Source organism: Coenobita brevimanus, chromosome 57 (genome assembly GCF_032717465.1).
Source record: "Coenobita brevimanus isolate Jiangsu-jjx chromosome 57, ASM3271746v2, whole genome shotgun sequence".
NCBI lineage: Eukaryota > Metazoa > Arthropoda > Malacostraca > Decapoda > Coenobitidae > Coenobita > Coenobita brevimanus.
The window spans coordinates 5713515-5732376 of NC_137010.1; the positions used below are offsets into that span (position 1 = coordinate 5713515).

At 39.5% G+C, this 18862-nt stretch overlaps 1 protein-coding gene across 2 annotated transcripts in view; it reads left to right on the plus strand.

Annotated features, from left to right (window-relative positions):
• sxc (O-linked N-acetylglucosamine (GlcNAc) transferase sxc) overlaps window positions 1-18862 on the plus strand; it is a 97460-nt gene that overhangs the window by 23789 nt on the left and 54809 nt on the right. For both annotated transcript variants that reach the window (XM_080274170.1, XM_080274171.1), the window contains exons 3-6: window positions 367-466; window positions 3088-3231; window positions 4630-4698; window positions 7578-7774. In XM_080274170.1, the coding sequence (XP_080130296.1) occupies window positions 367-466; window positions 3088-3231; window positions 4630-4698; window positions 7578-7774 (510 nt within the window). The remainder of the gene's footprint in view (window positions 1-366; window positions 467-3087; window positions 3232-4629; window positions 4699-7577; window positions 7775-18862) is intronic.

An 18862-nucleotide genomic window follows, 5' to 3' on the forward strand; every position in this document is an offset into this window, starting at 1 on the left:
ATAGCTCACCTAAACCCAAAAATAAAATCTGAAAATCATAAAAAATGTCTGAAAAAACAAACAAACAGTAAACTATACCCAAAAATGACAGTGTTCACCCCACCTATGACTAAAACACATTAATCGAAGTCTAGAAACAGTTTTTAAATCAAGCTAAATGCAAAATTTAAGTAAAATATCATCAGAATCGGTAAAAGAAAAAATCGCACAACTGGGGACTGGCCACTGTTAGGCGGGGAAGGGTAATAATGCAGTATTAACATTGCAAAAACAAGGTATTGCATAAAGGGGGGATCGTATAGCAGGGTATATCTGTATGGGTATAAATTTGCTTCAACTACTCTTTTTGTTTTATTTGTATTTCAGATCAGCCCATTTCTCAATGTTGGCTATAAAGCAGAATCCAATGTTGGCGGAAGCGTACAGTAACCTCGGCAATGTTTACAAGGAGCGTGGCCAGCTCACGGTAAGTACTTGGGAATGCGGATAAAATGATAGAATTGGGTGAATGGTAGGTTATGTATTGGTGCATAAGGATAGTATGATTAAATTTGATGTATGGTAGTATGACCTGAATGGGGATTGTGTGTAAACTGATGTGAAGGATGCACTGTGATGGATGTAGTGTTGAAAGGAGGTGAAAGTGCAGGATAAAGATAAAGAGTAAGAGTAGACTGTATGTACTTTATGGTTCTGGTTATTGGGAATGAATGTAGAAATATACAATATCGGGAATGGTGCTGTAAAGTGGATTTGTTGGATGAACTTGAGTAGATGAAATGGATGTTGTGTAGTATGCAAAATATATATATATATATATATATATCAGAAGGAAGGTTGTGATAGGAAAGTTTCTTTAAAATATTTCTGATAAGAATAGTCTCAAAAACTTGTTAGACACAGGATGTTAAAGCAATTGGGCGATGGAGGGTTGGGAATGGTCACCCTTCTTTGGGACTGGCTGAATGAGACCAAACTTCCAGCAAGAAGGAAAGATATAAGTTGATGGACAATGGCAAAAGAGTTTACCTAGGCAGGGTGTAAGCACAGAAGCACAGTTCTTGAGGACAACACGTGGGACCCCATCAGGCCCATATGCCTTGTTGGTATTGAGGTCAGTGATGGCAGAAAATACATCAATTGACGAAATTTTAATGTCAGCCATAAGTCAGAGTGGGAAAGTGATGTAGGAACAGAACTGGAATCATCTATGGTGAAATTGGAGGAGAAAGTCTGAATGAAGAGCTCTGCTTTATCAGTAGAAGAAATAGTTACAGAGCCATCAGAGTAGAAGAGAGGAGGGAAGGATGATGAGGTAAAGTTGCCAGAAAGGTTTTTGTCATGGTGCCAGAAGGAGCGTGAAGAATTCGAGTTGGAGAGTTGAGAGCATTTAGTTCATTCATTCATCCAATCCTACGTTGCCCCATGAGGAGTTTAGGAGCCTGGGGCTAGGCAAGTTGGTCCTGACATTTAAGATGAGAGTGACCAGCCTCACTCATCCCTGAGTGGCAGTACATGAGCAATAAACCCCAGCCACCCCTTGGATATAAACCTTCACTGGCTCAGTCTGATTGGAGCACCATAATTACCCACTAAACCACTAGGTGCCAAAATTTGGTGATACAGTTATCAACCAGCATAGTAAATGGTTTCCTGGTGTGCAGGAAACCATTTGGCTTGTCACTCAGTGTAGAGTCACCCACAGGCAGGAGGAGGAGGAAAGAATGAAGGAAAGAAAGACAGAGGAGGGAGTGTAAAGTGACCTGTAGGCAGAAGGACGAGGAAAGAAAGACAAAAAAGAATGGAGGGAAAGAAGAGTGAAGGCGAGGGAAGGGCAGATGCCCGAGGGCAGCACTGTATCGAGTCAGTGGATGGTATGAATGAAATTATTTTTAGCAGAGCGAAAAACAGACTTGTACGATTCTGGGCAGAAACATAAAAAAGGCCCACAAACGGTTTTCCCAGAGCCAAACAAAATTGCTTGGGTGTTACAAGAATAAATTTATAAAGCATGTCACAAGACTGAAGGGGTTAATATTGGGAGAACTAGCAGGCAGGCAATGCACAGATGCATTTTAGGTGCACCAGAACCAGATTGCTTGCTGTCCTGGCCACCCAATGTGGTTAGATCAAACTTGTGCACTTGAGTCATCGTCATAGTCATACTGGTGCATATGGTAGTGTTATGTGAACAGTTTTCCTCACAGCATTTCCCAGATAATGTGGTCAAGGTGGTGACTTTTTGGTATCGGTTGAAATTTTCCTGTCAGCTGCAAAAGGCCATGGTACAGTATTCCTTTAAAGCTTGCCAGGAGTGTTTCACCAAGATAGTTGCCTTAAAAGTTACTTATGTAACCCTGTTTTGGTTTGTAGGTTTTTATAGGTGAAAGTTAGGAAGCTCTGGTTCTTAAGTGAATTTTCTGTGTATTATTCATTACTATAATTTTCTTTTCCAGGGTCATTGCTACAAGTAAGTTATTTATGGTTTCATGGTGTGTCATTACCATTGTGGTTTACACGAGGGTGAGTCTTCTTTGTAAGAAGACTGTCTAGAGTCTTGGGGAGTGGACTGACATTTATGCTCCAAATGGTCACGCAACTAAAATGGGATGGGAGTTGGGACCATTCCCTTTTTGTGCTATTGCCTGGAGCTACTAAAGGATTTGCCTGTTATTAATGATTTTATCAAGACATTAAATGCTTCAGTCAGATACAGAACCTCCCAATCTGCTACAGAAGCTTACTCATCTAAGTTGCTCTGAAGTCAGGATGATATTACTTTCAAACTGCACCTTGGTAACATTTAACTTTGCTGCAACTGGAACCCCACCACCCAGTTTCAGTATCATTCTGGCCCAGTTTTGCATTGTTATGAAGGCTGGATGAACCAATGGACTGCTGGCTCAAGTTTTCCTTTTGCATTTTACCGTCCTCCATTTGGAGGATAGGGAAATGGTTAAGAGATGTTTATATAACCAGGTAGTTGAGCCATCTGTTTATGTCAGTATCATCACATGAAGACATCCCCCTCCAGACCATGAGTTGTAGGCAAAGCAGTTAATTGTTACATTTTTTCCATAACCATAGGAGGCATTGGAGAACTACCGTCATGCTGTGAGACTGAAGCCGGACTTCATCGATGGGTACATAAACCTGGCAGCAGCTCTGGTGGCTGCCAACGACATGGAGCAGGCTGTCCAGGCTTATGTATCGGCACTTCAATACAACCCTGTCAGTATTAGTATTTGTATAGTTATATCCTTTGATATACAAGTAGTTCATGCTTAGAGGTGTTTCCATTATATGGAGTGATGTGATTCATGAAAGTTACGGAATGAGGAAGTCTGTGGACACCAGAATCGAAGAGAATGTACAGTACTTAAATGGTGTGGTCATGTGGAGAGACTGGATGACAATAATAGAGTGGTGAAAAAGGTATATCTAAGCAAATTTGAACAAGGGAGGAGGCGAGGTAGGCCAAGAAGAAGATGGAGGGATATGATGGATGAGTGTGTGAGGAAGAGAGGTATGGAAGTTGGCGAGGCTAAGGGACTGACAAGAGACCAAGCTGGCTGGATGAATTTTGTGCAGAGAAGCACATGATCTGGGATTTGACGCCCATTTTTAATGTGAACGTTTGAATTAACTGTTATCAGATAGGTTAGGTACTGTATATGTGAAGCTATAGAATGTGGTGAAATTTTTTGTGGCCTATCTGATGGAGCCAGGATTCTGTGGACTTGAATGATGAGTGAATGGAAGCATGGCCAATTGAACTGGGTAAACTTTGGCTGTCTGGATGTTGCTACTCCTCACCCTGCCCTAGGGTGGGAAAGGAGGTCCAGATGATGATGATGATGATTCATTATAAAGTAGCTGATGAATTAACACCTTTTTTTTTTTTTCCACATCAAATTACTCATAATTAGTGATTTACTTGAAGTAAAAAATGGTTTGTGTGCGTAGTAATGAACCAGAGACTTGTCTCACTTCAAGTTGTTAGACATAAAATACCATTTTGCCTATGCACAACCAAGCCTTAAGGGGGGATTAACTATACTGTACATCCTGTACCCAGTCTACATTAATTTGACAAAAAATTGTTCTTTCAATATTGGATGAAGAGATGTAACAAGAGATTAACACTGGAAATTGTGCTCACCACAAAGTAGTGCTATGGAAAGAGAGCCATAGTATTGTCTTAATCTACCTTCAGGCACTGGGAAATTAGCTGCAGAATTACAAAAAACTCTGCCAAGTTATCATAGAGAGCTATTGTCTGTATTTTCAATTTTTCATCATCAGACAGATCAGTATCACTGTTTACAACCACGATGTTAGCATTAGTTTTAGGCCCATATTCCTTGATAATTTTGGTGCTTTCATAACTTTTCTTCTTTAGTGAATTATTTTGCTCATTATATCTTTGTACTTTCTTCTTGTTATTGATGCAAATTTCGTTGATATCAAAATGCTATAAACAGCTAAAAGAGAATGCTGAGGTGTAATATGCAAAATGAATTCTATGGGAAGAGGTGTTACAAAGCCTCCCATGCCACCTAGATGTGGCCTTTAGTGGGGTCATCAAGCCTCTGTTATTGCAGTCACTAACAAGAGTCTCAATTTCAGGATCTCTACTGTGTACGAAGTGACCTAGGAAACTTATTGAAGGCCCTAGGCAGATTGGATGAAGCCAAGGTATGTGCTGTGTGAAAGTGTGAGGTCTTGTTCAGGATTATGCCTTGCCCCTTACTGCTGTCTGCCAAGAGAGAAAAAGAGAGGAAAAAGAAAAATACTCTTCCTGCCCATCCTTCTTTTCATTCTCCCTCATTGGGTTTTAGGTTATTTTTCTCTGTCCTTCCAGTTCGTTGCCTTGTTCTCCTCTGTTGTTCCTCTGCTGTTCTGCTCCATACTACCATTATGCATTCCCATCTTGTTCATAGTGACAGGAATAGTTTGACTTGTTTCCTTCCCATCCTCTGCCTCATGTTATAATCAAGCTTGATAAAAGTAAAGCCTTGTAGAGTTTAGTAGATGGCACTGCCCCCCTCTAGTAACTCTTTTGAAGCAAATTCTAATACATGGTGATCTGGGATACACATTATTCAAGATGACTGTAAAATTGAAGGCTTATTCACTCCTGTCGTGAATCAGTAGCCTTCAACTGGAACTGATTTTGAGCATGAATATTTGCAGTTATTGATTACTAGTAAAGGTAAATGAAAGTACCTATCACTAGCCAATAGAGCCTTCCTCCTTTCATATCCTATGGATGGGAATTTTTGCTAGCAACTCAAACTGTCTTCAGCTGGCCACCTTAAGGAACTAGTATGTAAACAACTCATGGGAGGTTGTCACTGTCAAGTGAGCCTTTCTTGGAACTGCTAAGTTGGAGAGTTAATTGCCAATTGGGTGATATCCTGCATAATTGTGAGTGTTGGCATCTGTGGAGACATGATTTACTTTGAATTATTTAACTTGAGTTTTGCCCCAAGATTATTTAAGCCTGTACTTATGGCTGCATGTTAACAGTTCATAAAGTCCAAGGTGTATCCCTTCACAGATGTTTACTCTCGGCGCCTGCGTACCGCTCGTCACAACCGCGTTCGTATAATGGTGGGTCTGCACCTCCCACCTTGTTGTGAAAAGTGGAGGGTTTCTCAAAAAGGTCTGCGCTTTAGACCTCCGAGGCTCCACACCTGCATTGACCCAGGTTTGGACTTGTGGACAAATCTGGCTCAATCCCACAGCTGCGCAAGAATAAATATTCAATCCTTAGGGAATGGTAGAGGAAAGAGTATGTATTTAGTTTTGATGTAAGATTTCTGATTGCCAAGTAATTACCTTGTGGATTTTACTTGTCTGTCAGATTCATTGCATGATCAGGGCACTTTTCCCTGAGGATTGGATTATAGCGTCATATACATTTACTTTCTAGCATTCCAGCTCCTTTTTTTTTTTTTGATTGATTATTATTTGTCACTAATTGGCTGTAACCTCCCTCAGTTCCATAGAAATGGCATTCTTTATCTTGCACTTGTCTTAACTGCTACTGTGCTCTGAATATTTAGCACAGAAGTTCCTCAAGGTCTCTTGTTTTTCTTATATATTTATATATATTTATATAATTCCATATCATTTCCTCTCAGACTTTTGTCAATAGTCCCCTATTAAACCGTGAAATAGAGATGCAGTATTGTATCTTGAGTTTCTGATCTGTGAAGAAAAGGGACCTTGATGCTTGGGCTTTCATTGAGGTAATGAATGCGCACTTCAGCACGTAAGGATTTCCTAATGCATTTTTCCGAGTAATTTTGCCATGTGTGTATTTGTATTGTGTTTGTTTTTGCACTGTATTTTTTTTTTTTTTTTTTTTTAAGTAAATTAGTCCACTGCACGTTTAATCAGCAATTGTAGGGTAAATTATTGACTGCTGGCATTAATGCTATGGTTGGAAAGTGTCTGCAATGTGTTATGCAGACTGGAGAAACCCCAGACATCCTGGTCTCTTAACTAAAAAGAAAACCGTGACAAAAAGTTGCAGTTAACTACAAAGCCTTGACTAATCAGATTTGTTTTTACTTTTCTTCCCTTGGTGGTATTAGATGTTGAGACAAGGCTGTTGAGCCCTACCCTTCAGAGGCCGACTCAGAAGAAGATCACCCTCGTTAAACCTGGAGAGCACTTAAGATGTAGGTGGACGGCACGGGCGCTCGCACTTAAGGGTTTGTATTCTCACGAGAGAGGCTGGACAAGGGTTTATTAGAGTGTATGGGGCTTACACGCGTCTCACTCTCAGGTAGGATAACCATGTAAGATTGAAGTCTACACACAAACACAGAGAAAGATTGTCAGGCCAAAAATGTCCTTGTAGCTCCATAGTTGCCCACTTCAAAAGTTAGCCTCCGGAACAGATTCATGGGGATTAACTCACCCTCAGGATGATTATAAAAATTTGCTTGGGAAGATCAACTTTTTTTTTTTTTTTTTTTTTTTATCATTACATGTCAGAAATGGGAATAAAGATTTTGGTTTTGTCACTAACCTGTTGGAGGCTGACATAAAAGTTCAATATTGACACAATAATAAAGGGCAAGCGCATGCGTAGGCTAGGGCGAAGCGCGGGTACGCATTAGGGCGGACTCTCCGTGGGCTGGTGCTTGTGTGCATGCATGGAGGAGCAAGCAGCTAATTACATTTCAGAGTTAAATTCAAGATGATAAAGTTGAAAGATAGACCATTTCATGATAAGTTGTGTTTGGTTGGCAAGACTGAACTATTTTAAAGCATTTTCATTAAAAAGGATCTTGTTATGGCTTTGCTTTTGAATTATATTTTACAGTAAGCATTACTATGATACATGGAGCCAATTTTCCATGTGATTTTGCCAACCATCCATCCAGCTAATTGATATGGAAGGGTCTATTGTGAATTGACCATGCAGCCACAGCATCCAGCGGGAAAGTCGAGTCGCAAGCGAGCGTTTAGCAAGCGGCGCATTAGGCACGCGCATAGGGCGAATCACACTAAAAGCATCACCCTTGTCTAATCTCTCCCTCCCTTTACTGCCGCTCCAGGCTTGTTATCTCAAGGCTATAGAGACACGACCTGACTTTGCTGTGGCTTGGAGCAACCTGGGTTGTGTCTTCAATGCCCAGGGTGAGATCTGGCTGGCCATTCACCACTTTGAGAAAGCTGTTGCCCTTGATCCGAATTTCCTTGATGCCTACATCAACCTTGGCAACGTTCTGAAGGAGGCACGCATATTTGACAGGTAAAGTTACTGTTCTTTTATTTATTTACTTTTTCTAATCCTGTCTTTTTAGTGTATGATTTTAGTTTGATATCTAATTGTGTGTGTTAATTAAGGTTCTCAGTTTTTATATTTTTTTATGTTTAGTTTATTGGTGCAAATTCTGCTCGTTAGCCTGAGGAAGACTACTTACTTAGTTTATTTTTTAAATAGCTATAGTAAGTTGCCCCTTTCTTAGAAAGAGAATTAGCATGGATAGTGGTGTTACTGTAGCCTCTGTTTAGGGAATGGGCATGGGTAGGAAATGTTGGCATGGCTCCTACTGGCTTCCAGTAGGAAATGTTGGCATTGCTCATGTTACCACTTAGTTTGCTGTCATTTTTTTAGGCAGATAGGATAGTCATCGTTCAGTGAATTTCAGTGTAACAGATAGGTAGTTGAGATTGGGAATGGCAGCTTCATTGTTGCATGTGCTTATTTCTGCTGTACATACATATATGTAGCACTTGAAGCTTCCGTTAAGCATTCCAGGTGAGTACTGTAGGTGGAACATTGGAATACATTCCCGGATTGGGAGAAGAATAACAACGTAATGAAGAGTAAGTGTAGTAAGAGTTCCCCTACTTATACAGAATAATTAAGCTCATGAATTCAGGTGACTTCATTTTTGGTGAAGATTTGCTGACACTAGACTACTTTATTTAATGTCGGTCATAGAGTGTGACCTCATGGTTAAATGACAGTAGATAGAGGTTGCTGGAGATAAAGCAGTATGGAAAGCTGCCATGAGATGACCAAGGCCGACACATGCAAGCATGTTTGGGCCTTTATAAATGAATGGTGAAAAGCATACTGAAGGGGTTTATTAAAGTTGTTTCTAATCCCACATGTTTGAAAAGTCTATCCTAAGTAGAATAAAGTCAGATGGCAAGAATATAATGAAAAAGTTGTCTCTGGGTTAAAGGGAGTCCAGTTTGGGAAGTTCTGAAAATCAGGGTGCACTGGACATAGCTGAGTGTTTGTGGATGCTTTGCACTAGAATGGGAGGTGCATACTTCAAAAGAGAAAAACCATAATAACACGCTTTGCATGAACGTAATGAAGTACCAAGGACAGTGTGGTGAAAACAACCCACTACACAATTTTCCTGAAGTGTATGTGTGGAGGAGGAGCAAGTTATTTTTAGGCAGTGGCAAAAGTGGAAAGATATGAATATTGAGTTGCAGAATTTAAGTATTTCAGTGTAATTGATTAATATGTGCACTTTTTGATTGAAAGTACAAATTGACATTCAGTAAGATTTTCCATACTGGGGTCTTGGTGGATTTTTCAGACTGGGTTTTGGATGAGTGGAAATTTTCTTTATATATTCAACTTGTCGGTGTGGTATTGCATAATACCAAAGCAGGAGGCTCTGTAGATAACACTGACAAATGGAGGCGTGTCTGAAATGTTCTGATCTGTCAGCGTAGCAACAAGTAGTTTCTAGGGGTTCCAACTGCTGTGGGTACTGTACACTATTTGAATTAATATTTGAATCATAAAACTTGGTTATTATGCATACATTGTTAAGTGAGGATAGCAATATTGGTTCAGAGGGTACATAGTTGATTTGCTTGTGTAGCAGGAATGGAAAGTGTAGTAGAAGATAAAAATTAATTTGGAAGATAATTTATAATGGTTTATATGTTTATTATTACACATACTATAGAAATACTTAATCCATCGACACTGGGGTTACTTTGACATGTCAGTGATACCAACCAGGGATATATGGGCTGTATTCTAAAAATCTTTATCTTGTGAGCTGTTTGTACAGTCTTACGAAATTTGATACTGTTCATGGTAGGTGGCGGCGCTTACCATCCACTCCTTCAGTGTAGTGCTGCTCTCAGGTGTCTGCCCTTTCCTCTCCTCCCTCCTTTCCTTCCTTCCTCTTCTGTCTTCTTACTTCATTCTTTGCTCGCCCTTCTGCCTGCGGGTGACTTTACACTCCCTCTTTTGTCTTTCTTTCCTTCATTCTACACTGAATGACAAGCCAAATGGTTTTCTGTACACCAGGAAACCATTTACTCGCTGGGTGGTAACCATATAACCAAATTGTGGCACCTGGTGGTTTAGTGGGTAATTGTGGCGCTCCAATCGGGTTGAGTCGGTGAAGGTTTATATCCAAGGGATTGTTGGGGTTATTGCTCATGTAATGCCACTCAGGGATGAGTGAGGCTGGTCACTCTCATCTTAAATGTGAGGACCAACATGCCTACCCCCGGGCTCCTACGCTCCTCGTGAGGCAAGGTAGGATCGGATGATGGATGGATGGACCAACAAAGTGTTAACTTTTAGATTCAGGTTGCTATTAATTGTAGGTTGCTATAATGATTAGCAGAAAAGCCAGGGCATATTGAATGTAATACTTTTTTTTTTTTTTTTTTTTTGAATAGTAACAAACTGCAACAGAGCATAGGCATGAGCTCCATCTGGGCCTTCTTCCCAAGCTCTGCACCTTACCACTACCACCACATGCTTAACCACTGACTTCTGCTGACACTTGAGGTCACTGGTCATCAATATTTCATTTACAGTAAACTTCTGACTATCCAGCGTAATAGCACCAAAGACGTCCCGGATATTGTCAGAATGCCAGATTATGCAAAAGTGCCCCCTAGGGGTACCTAACCCCCCCCCAATCCTATAACACTTATCCACTGTCTAACTCCTACAAAATCCTTTAAAACATCAAAAGTGCAGCCAATAGATGTTCTTAATGAACTTTTATGTATACCGTAATATTATGTACAGAAGCTATTTCATTTTAACAATAGGGATAATATCAAAATCCCCCCAGCCAGGAGACCCATTTTCTTTCTCCCAGCAGTGCTATACAAACATATGTATTGTGAAACCCTTACAAAACACATGTCTTGCATAATACAGCACTAAGGTAAGATTACTGATTTCCATACCATGCCATTACAGTAATAATGTTTTGGAAAAGTCAGACTGCAATGTAGGCTCGTTTTGATATCAGCACCATAGCGGTGGAGGAAGATAATGGTGAGAGAGAACATCCGCCTACCTGCTGCCAGCCAATGAAAAATCCTCATTTGAATTCTCCCCTGCCTTAGCCAAGGAAAACTCTTCTACTCCCTACCATTGCATCTCCCCTCCCTACCCACCGCCAACATCGTGTGAGCTGCAAGGCCCACCAACCGTCAACCTTTCCTCCTTCCCTCAACACCCCACTTTCATATTACAGTACAGTATAACTACATTCTTTTTGTGTATTTCTGTCTTTACTTTTCTCTTTTTGAGATTATGATTGGATGATTGGTAACTGCTGTCTTATGCTGAATAATAATGTACTTTTAGCCAGAAGAAAGGGTCCTTCATGTTGGATGATGTCAGATTTTATGCTTACTGCCAGGTACCATTTTAATTTAGCCATTGGCTATGCCGGATAGTTGGGAGTTTACTGTACACTACAGTAAAAGATTAGCGAACACTGTCATCACTATATACAGTACTCCCGCATTTTTTGCGGATTTTTTGTCTACGGTTTTGCCCTCTCGCGGATTTTCTTAGCATTAATAAGTTCAACTAAAATATCCTTGAATATACAGAAAACAAAAAATTTGAAATTCCCGCAGCTTCCAATCGTAGCGCGGTAAACTCACGCCACCCTCTGTAGTCTGTCCCTTTCCCGCGGCCCCTCTGCCAGTGTTACCATATCTAGCATAATTTTATTCTTTTAGCATAATTTTGATCAAATATTCGAGTCTGGAATATTTTTTAGCATATTAGAAGTTTTAGAATCATTCTAGCATAATATAGAATGGAATGGAATATTTTTGGAATAATTTTATAAAAGCTACAAATCAGAGAGAGAGAGAGAGAGAGAGAGGGAGAGACGAATAAGGTAAGAAGATGTTTGAATAGTTGGTTACTTTCAGTTTGGGCTTGGTTGGGTTGGATTAGGTTAGGTTAGGTTAGGTTGGATTAGGTTAGGTTAGGTTTTAGGTTCGGTTCGGTTTGGTTCAGTTAGGTTAGGTTAGGATAAGTTTGAGCTTTGTACTTTACCCATGAAACCTAGGTTTTTCCGATGGATTTTGGTATGATTCATTCGATTTTCAGCTTCATTTCAGTCGGAAATGACCATTTTCTGTGTTTCCCCCCCTCCCTATAACCTCCGATTCCCCAAAGATCCCCCATTATTGCAGGGAGATGGGGGGTCATATCTCAAAATCTGGTTATTTCTGACGGAAATGATGCTCAAAATCGAATGAATCACATCAAAATCCATCAGAAAAACGTAAGTTTCGTGGGAAAAAGCAGTATGGGCAGAAAACCGATATTTATCCTCTTACTGTATGTAGGTTCATTTTAATATTTTCATAGTAAACAATACATAATTGATATGTTGCACGAATATGTATAGAATTTTATCATTTAGCTTCAAGTTAGTAATTCATTTTTTACTTGGAACAAATTTGCTCAATCTAGCATAATTTTTTCATTGCCCTAGCATAATTTCGTTGTTTGGATATGGTAACACTGCTCTCTGCCCCGCATTCATCACTCCACGCCTGACTGCCTCATGTGTATGTTGTACATGTAACCGCAGCCTCTTGCCTCCCACTTGCTTTCCACATGGCCCCAGGACGTAAGCCAGCCTCACCAAAGGCTAATAATACAATTAGTAAGAACTCCAAAGTGACAAAACGATCAAGAAAAGTTATGACCTTAGCAGAGAAAATTGTGTTACTGGACAAGCTAAGAAACGACCGTGCGAGTGTTTGCTATCACCAGTTAATGCATCTTTTTATTTTGTACTGTTTTGTGAATAAATGTGTAGATAATTGTGTATTACAGTACGGTGTTTACGTTTTTCCTTCATAATGGAGTATGTGCTTTCAATCTTGTAAGAAGGTATTTCGGGATGAGTATGGAGGTTTCGGGACAATTCGCAGTCAAAACAAACACAAAACAATTCGCCTTCATTAATGAAGATAGCTATGGGTGACGCTAGAATATAATTCAAAGGCAACTACAGCGAGGAAGAAACAAGTTAATTATTGACTAAAGGAGCAACTAATAAATAATATCCAGAACCTACGCTACTGAACATAGACTTTGCTGGATCCCCCTGAAATATAGTTATTAAAATATTGATTAATTAATAAGTACAGTATATTGATAAAAGTATTGATTAGTATATTTATAGAATGGCGGGGAATCGTCCAGGGTGCGAATTGTCATGAAGGGGAATCGTCCATGTTTTGACGGGGAATTGTCTGACGGCGAATTGTCTCGCAATCAGTATGGACATGGACTGTGTGATGGACAGCATGGTGGACACAAGTGTAAGATTCAATTGTTAATAGAGTATTCGCGGAATTGACTTTTCGCGGGGGTTACAAGAACGTAACTACTGCGAAATATACGGGATTACTGTATATTATTACAGATATGTTTGGAGTGAGTACTGTACTCTCTCCAAACACAAAATAAGTCAGAAAAATACATAAACTGGAGGAATATGAATCGGTAAGGCCTTTCGGATGAAAGTTAAATGTACATGTAACGCTTTTTCATTTGCTAGTTTTTGTGTGTTTGTGAGAGAGAGAGTATTGATGCAAACAGTAATGTATTCCATTAACCCCTTAATAACCCCCGGCAATGAGCAACTCTTTACAGTACCAGTGTCAGTGACATTGAGTAAGTGTGAGCTATAAAAAACTGAACAATTATGGGAAGGGAATGAAGGTCACTGGTATGTTTATACGACTCTACGCTACCTTTCCATGCAGTCAGGCAGTTGCTTAATCTCGGATGATTTGCCCATATGGTATATGCACCATAACTTTGTGAATTCTTCTGTGAGTCATAGTCAGTCATAGCATGGGTTTAGAAAGCTAAAAAAACACATTGCTAGGTGTGCCAGACATTTCTATTCACATCTTTAAGAAAATTAAATGGAAATTTAATCCATCTTTGAGTATGTAGAGTAAGTTTCTTCCATTCTTCTGAAATCAGTGTACTGTATTTTTCTTAAAGATGTGAAGAGAATCATCTAGAACACCTAGCAATGTGTTACTTAGCTTCCTAAACCCATGCTATGATTTGCTATGATTCACAGAAGAATTGGTAAAGTTACGGTGCATGTGCCATATGGATGAAAAGATCTGAGATAAAGTGACTGCTTGGAATGGTAGTGTAGAGCCGTGTAAACATACCGGTGACCTTCATTCCCTTCCTGTAATTGTTCATAGTTTTTTATAGCTCACACTATGGTGGTACCAATCTTAAGTGGCAGTTTAGGTGGGGCACGAACCTCTGTACAGTGTTGCCAATGTGTTCCATACCCGCTATGTGAACGGCTCTGATCTATGTAATAGGCATCACAATAAGATAAACATATGAGAATATATTGGTAACGTGTGTATTATAATATATGAAAGAACAGTACTCTGATTATGCGTAAAAAATTTATACGGCAATACAGAAACGTGGCATATTTATTTTACAGTGTTGCTTAAAAAAAAGTAGTCACTTTTATTGGCTGTTACCGTATTTCTAGGGTTGGTAATAATGTCACAATTATGATTATAAGATAATGTGCAGGAATATAAGCAGAAATATGCCAGTTTCTTAGTAAAAAAAAATATATACATTAAACCCTCGTGAGCGGCAACACTCACACACACCCAGTCTGACCTGGTCATCTGTGAGGGATAGAGGAATTGGCCTGTTTGGGGACACCTCTGAAAAAAAACGCGCCAAGACTTTAACCTCATGGGTGGTGTGGAAATAAAGTCAAATTTACAATATGTACATTATAACGTAAAAGAAAATAACCAAAATGTATCCTAAAATACCACAGACGAGAGAGAGAGGGGGAGGGGGAGGCAGACCAGGGGCAGTGTTGAGTGCAGCTTAGTGAGAGATGAAGGAAGGAGGGAGAGAGTGATTGAATGAAAACAAATCATGGCGCCACAACAACGAGGTCATCTGGCGCCATATGTAAAAAATAATATTTTTAAACATAATTAGATATAATAAAAACAAAATAAAGAAATGAAAGCACAAGTTTATAAGTCAGTGTTAAAAGAAACAAAATTCCCAAGGGTGACGCACATCTCCCCAAGGAGAGAGAGAGAGAGAGAGAGAGAGAGAGAAGGCAGGCAAGGGGCAGTGTTGAGTGCATTGTCAAGCTGAGGGAAAGATGAAGGGAGGGAAGGAAGGAGGGCGAGAATGATTGAATGAAAAGGCGCCGTAACACCGAGGTCATCTGGCGTCATATGTAAAACAATAATATAACAAAAAGCAAAATAAAGAAATGAAAGCACAAGTTTATAAGACATAAAAGAAACAAAATTCCCTAGGGTGATGCACATCCCCCCAGGAGAGAGAGAGAGGGGCATCGCGAGTATGGAAAACGTGGCAACACTGTACAGAGGTTCGTGCCCCACCCAAACTGCCACTTTAGAATGGTACGACCATAGCTTGACGTCACTGACATCAGTACTGTAAAGGGTTGTTCATCACTGGGGGTTATTAAGGGGTTAATGGAATACATAGCTGCATCAATACTCTCTTTCATGTATAAACAAAAATGAACATAAGAGTGAGTGCTAAATGTACGTTTAACTTTCATCAGAAAGACCATACCAGTTCATATTCCTCCAGTTTATTTTATGTATTTTTCCGACTTTAGGTTAGGTTAGGTTTGGTTAAATTATTAGGTACAGTTAAACTCGGTTAGGTTAGGTTTAGTTAAAGATTTAGGACGTTTAGTTAAAGATTTAGGACAGTCCCTTCCATCATTATGCTCTGGAATCAGACAAGAGCTGACACAGCCATGCAGCTAAAAGCAATGGGGAAAAAGATTTTAACAAGCAGCGTTTATTTACAGGTAATGCATTATAGTATCAGTGGTTCATGGGTTACGCAATGACCTGTAAATGTCATTTTCAGGAAGACCTCATGAATTAGCGAGGGGGCTTGCAATGTAACCCTTACTGATTTGGGGGGGGGGGGATTACTGTACTGTATGATGTATCTGTCTTGCCAGATGCCATAATCCTGTAAGGGGTGGCCATTTGACTTTGAGTTATTTGTTTTAAGGGGAGGGGAATTAACCCTCCACCAACCCACTTGTTGACACGTACAGAGCACGTATGGCTTGGTTATATAGTTACCACCCGGCGTCTTGGCTTACAGGAAACCATTTGGTTTGTCACTTAGTGTAAAGCCACCTGTAAATAAGAGGTGAGAGGAGAGATGGGAGAAATAGGAAGAGAGAAGAGCAGTCACAGAAAAAGAATGATAAAGGCTAAGGAAGAAGTAGGCAGCACTACATCAAGTGAGTGGATGATGGTGGCCACCACCTCTGTGCAATATTCTTATCAATATAGTACTGTACTTGAATTTGAAAATTATAGAAACTAGTGAACATATACAGTACAAATGTTATGAAACAGCAGACCTACAAGTCACAGATAACACTTCCTGGACTGCCGAGATTATTCCGAACATCTGCCGAACAATGAAAGACTTTTGCAAATGGGACTATTTCTCAAAACTGCCAAAATTTCGGCTTTAACGAAGAATCAGCTGCCGAATAGTTGGACTTTTACTGTATTTTGTTTTACACGTTACGTTTGACTAATTTTACATTACAGTTATTTACAGTGTAATTGTGTGCAGTATTGTACCATATAACCACTGCATGGATATCCTGGGACCTCTAGGGGTGCTGGCTCATTTATTTTCAGCCTTTGCTGGTCAGAGATGACATTAGGAGACAGTAACTTACGTTGGCAGTCTTGACATGATTTAAAAAAAAATCAAATTAGATCTGTATCTTGGGGGGACAGAGTCAGCCATGGCTGTCACCTAACATGTAGGGATTAAGCCCTTTATTCCAAAACTCCGTCCACTGATTTTTTCATTATTGGTCTGGAAGCTTGTATTGGGAAGATACTGGCTTGCATTTACAGTAGCCTTTATACTAAAAATGGAAAAGAATTATTCTGAATTATTGTTTGCACACCTTGTAATCATTGGGAAGAATCATAAGGTTCCTGTGGTGTGAGGCACTTGATGTAGTAGTTCATTTTATTTCTGATCATATGTGAGTCCTTGGATCAGCAGATTTTTTGACGTCAACCTTCAGTGCTCTTAGTTATCCTTATTTGTATCTTAGATTATCAAGATAAATTCCAAAGGTTTGTGTACAGTTATGAAGGTTGGTGCTGTATTTCAGTTGCAGCTAAAACTCAGTTATCCAGATTAACTGCTAGGAATCTTGAAGACATATATGTGTTGCTTCATATGAAACCACCATCAGATTGTAGTTGTCAGCATACATTTTAGCTTTGTGCAAATATGTTTTTTATCTTTCCCTCATTTCAGAAATGAGAAATTATGTGTGGGTAGTATGGGGAAGGAAGGGCATTACATATGTTTTAGTCCATAATATACTAATAAACGATCAGCTTTAAAGTAGTGTGCTAGGCATTTTTATTCATTGAAACCTAAAATTGATCTGGATAGTTGAGTTTTTAAAGGTTTCCTTAAAGGAATGAGAAAAAATTTAATGAATGGTGATGTCTTTGTGGTAGTCCAATCATTAGTAAGTGGTAGGGGAGGTATGATATTATAAAATGTAATTAGGTTTATGCACTTCTTATATTTTTAATGTTACCATCTACAGTATATCATTTATATTGGTTTCTTCAGCACTGAAGCACTGCAACATGCTTGGTTATTGTTGTCAGGCCCCCACCCATTTTGTTCATCCCTACTTATCTTCCACCTACCACCACTTTTGTCCATCCAGCTTCCTAAGCAGTTTTTAATTTTAGTTATGTTCTTAATTTGGATGTTTGGACTGTATTGCCCTTAAACTTATGATTATATGCTTAGTAATGCTGTGAAGGTTCATTTTAATCCATGAGATAATTAAAATTTCTTTTTATCATCAAGAAGAATGAGATTCTTTTGGTTTCCAAGATATTGGCTGCATTGTATGAAGAAGGAATTTTTTTTCTTCCCCATGTTACTTGTCATGGCGGCTGTATGCATTCCTTTAATAGCTAAACATGTCTTGTGCCTATTGTGTTTGACTTAACTACATTTAACTTCAGCATGGTGCCTGTTGCATAGCATTGATGATAAGTTTGTATGCTACTGTTGTGCTGTGATATAGGTGTGTCAAGGTGTAAAGTTAGGATTATATTGTTTATTTAGTAGTAAGTACTCCATCAGCATTTGGTACTGGTGTGAGGAATGTTTATTATTTGTGTGTGTGGGGAAAAAAATGAACCAATTGCTTGCAAAATTCATCCTCCCCCCTCCCCCCCCTCGAAAGAAGGATAAAAAAAAAAATATGGGAGCCAAATTCATAGGCAAGGGAGAGGATAACACCAGGAAGACCTGCCAGGTTGGTCAGTTGTCTAGTCAAGGACATAAGTTCTCTCAGTATTCAATAGTTTTGCTTATCATTGCTCTCTGATGGCAAAATTTCCTAAGAGGAGAGAGACATGGAATATTTCTTTGTCATTAGATGAATATGATGAGTCTGAGAAGAAAATGATGGTCATGATGTAAATGGTAGACCTTTCAGTCTGGTGATGGTTTTATTTTACACTTGCTTCTACCAGATAATTTGTATTCAGCCTAGGAGAGCACCCTGGCAGTGATGGGGTTAATGAGGGCTATATTTGACTCCTCCATTCTGCAGTCTGTCTTCAAAGCTGAGTAAAAGCATGTGGTGGTAACTATAAGATGAACAAGTTAACCTTTGAGATTCCGAGTGTCTTATTCATGTGTTATTTCAAATCCAACCTCAGAAATTCCGATGGCACGTTCACGGGTCATTTTAAGATACTTTTGTTATATACAGTAATCTGTTGATTATCTGACGTAGTAGAGCCAAAGGCATGTCCGGATAGTGGCTTCATCTGGATAGTGGACTTCTCCCCAGGCCCCTGTTTGTACATCCCCTAACTTTGAAATCCATTGTAAAGGGCCACTACGTTACATTGTCCTACACTTATTCCTGGTGTCTTACACTACTCTGTCTGGTCAAGCAGACCTTTAAAACAC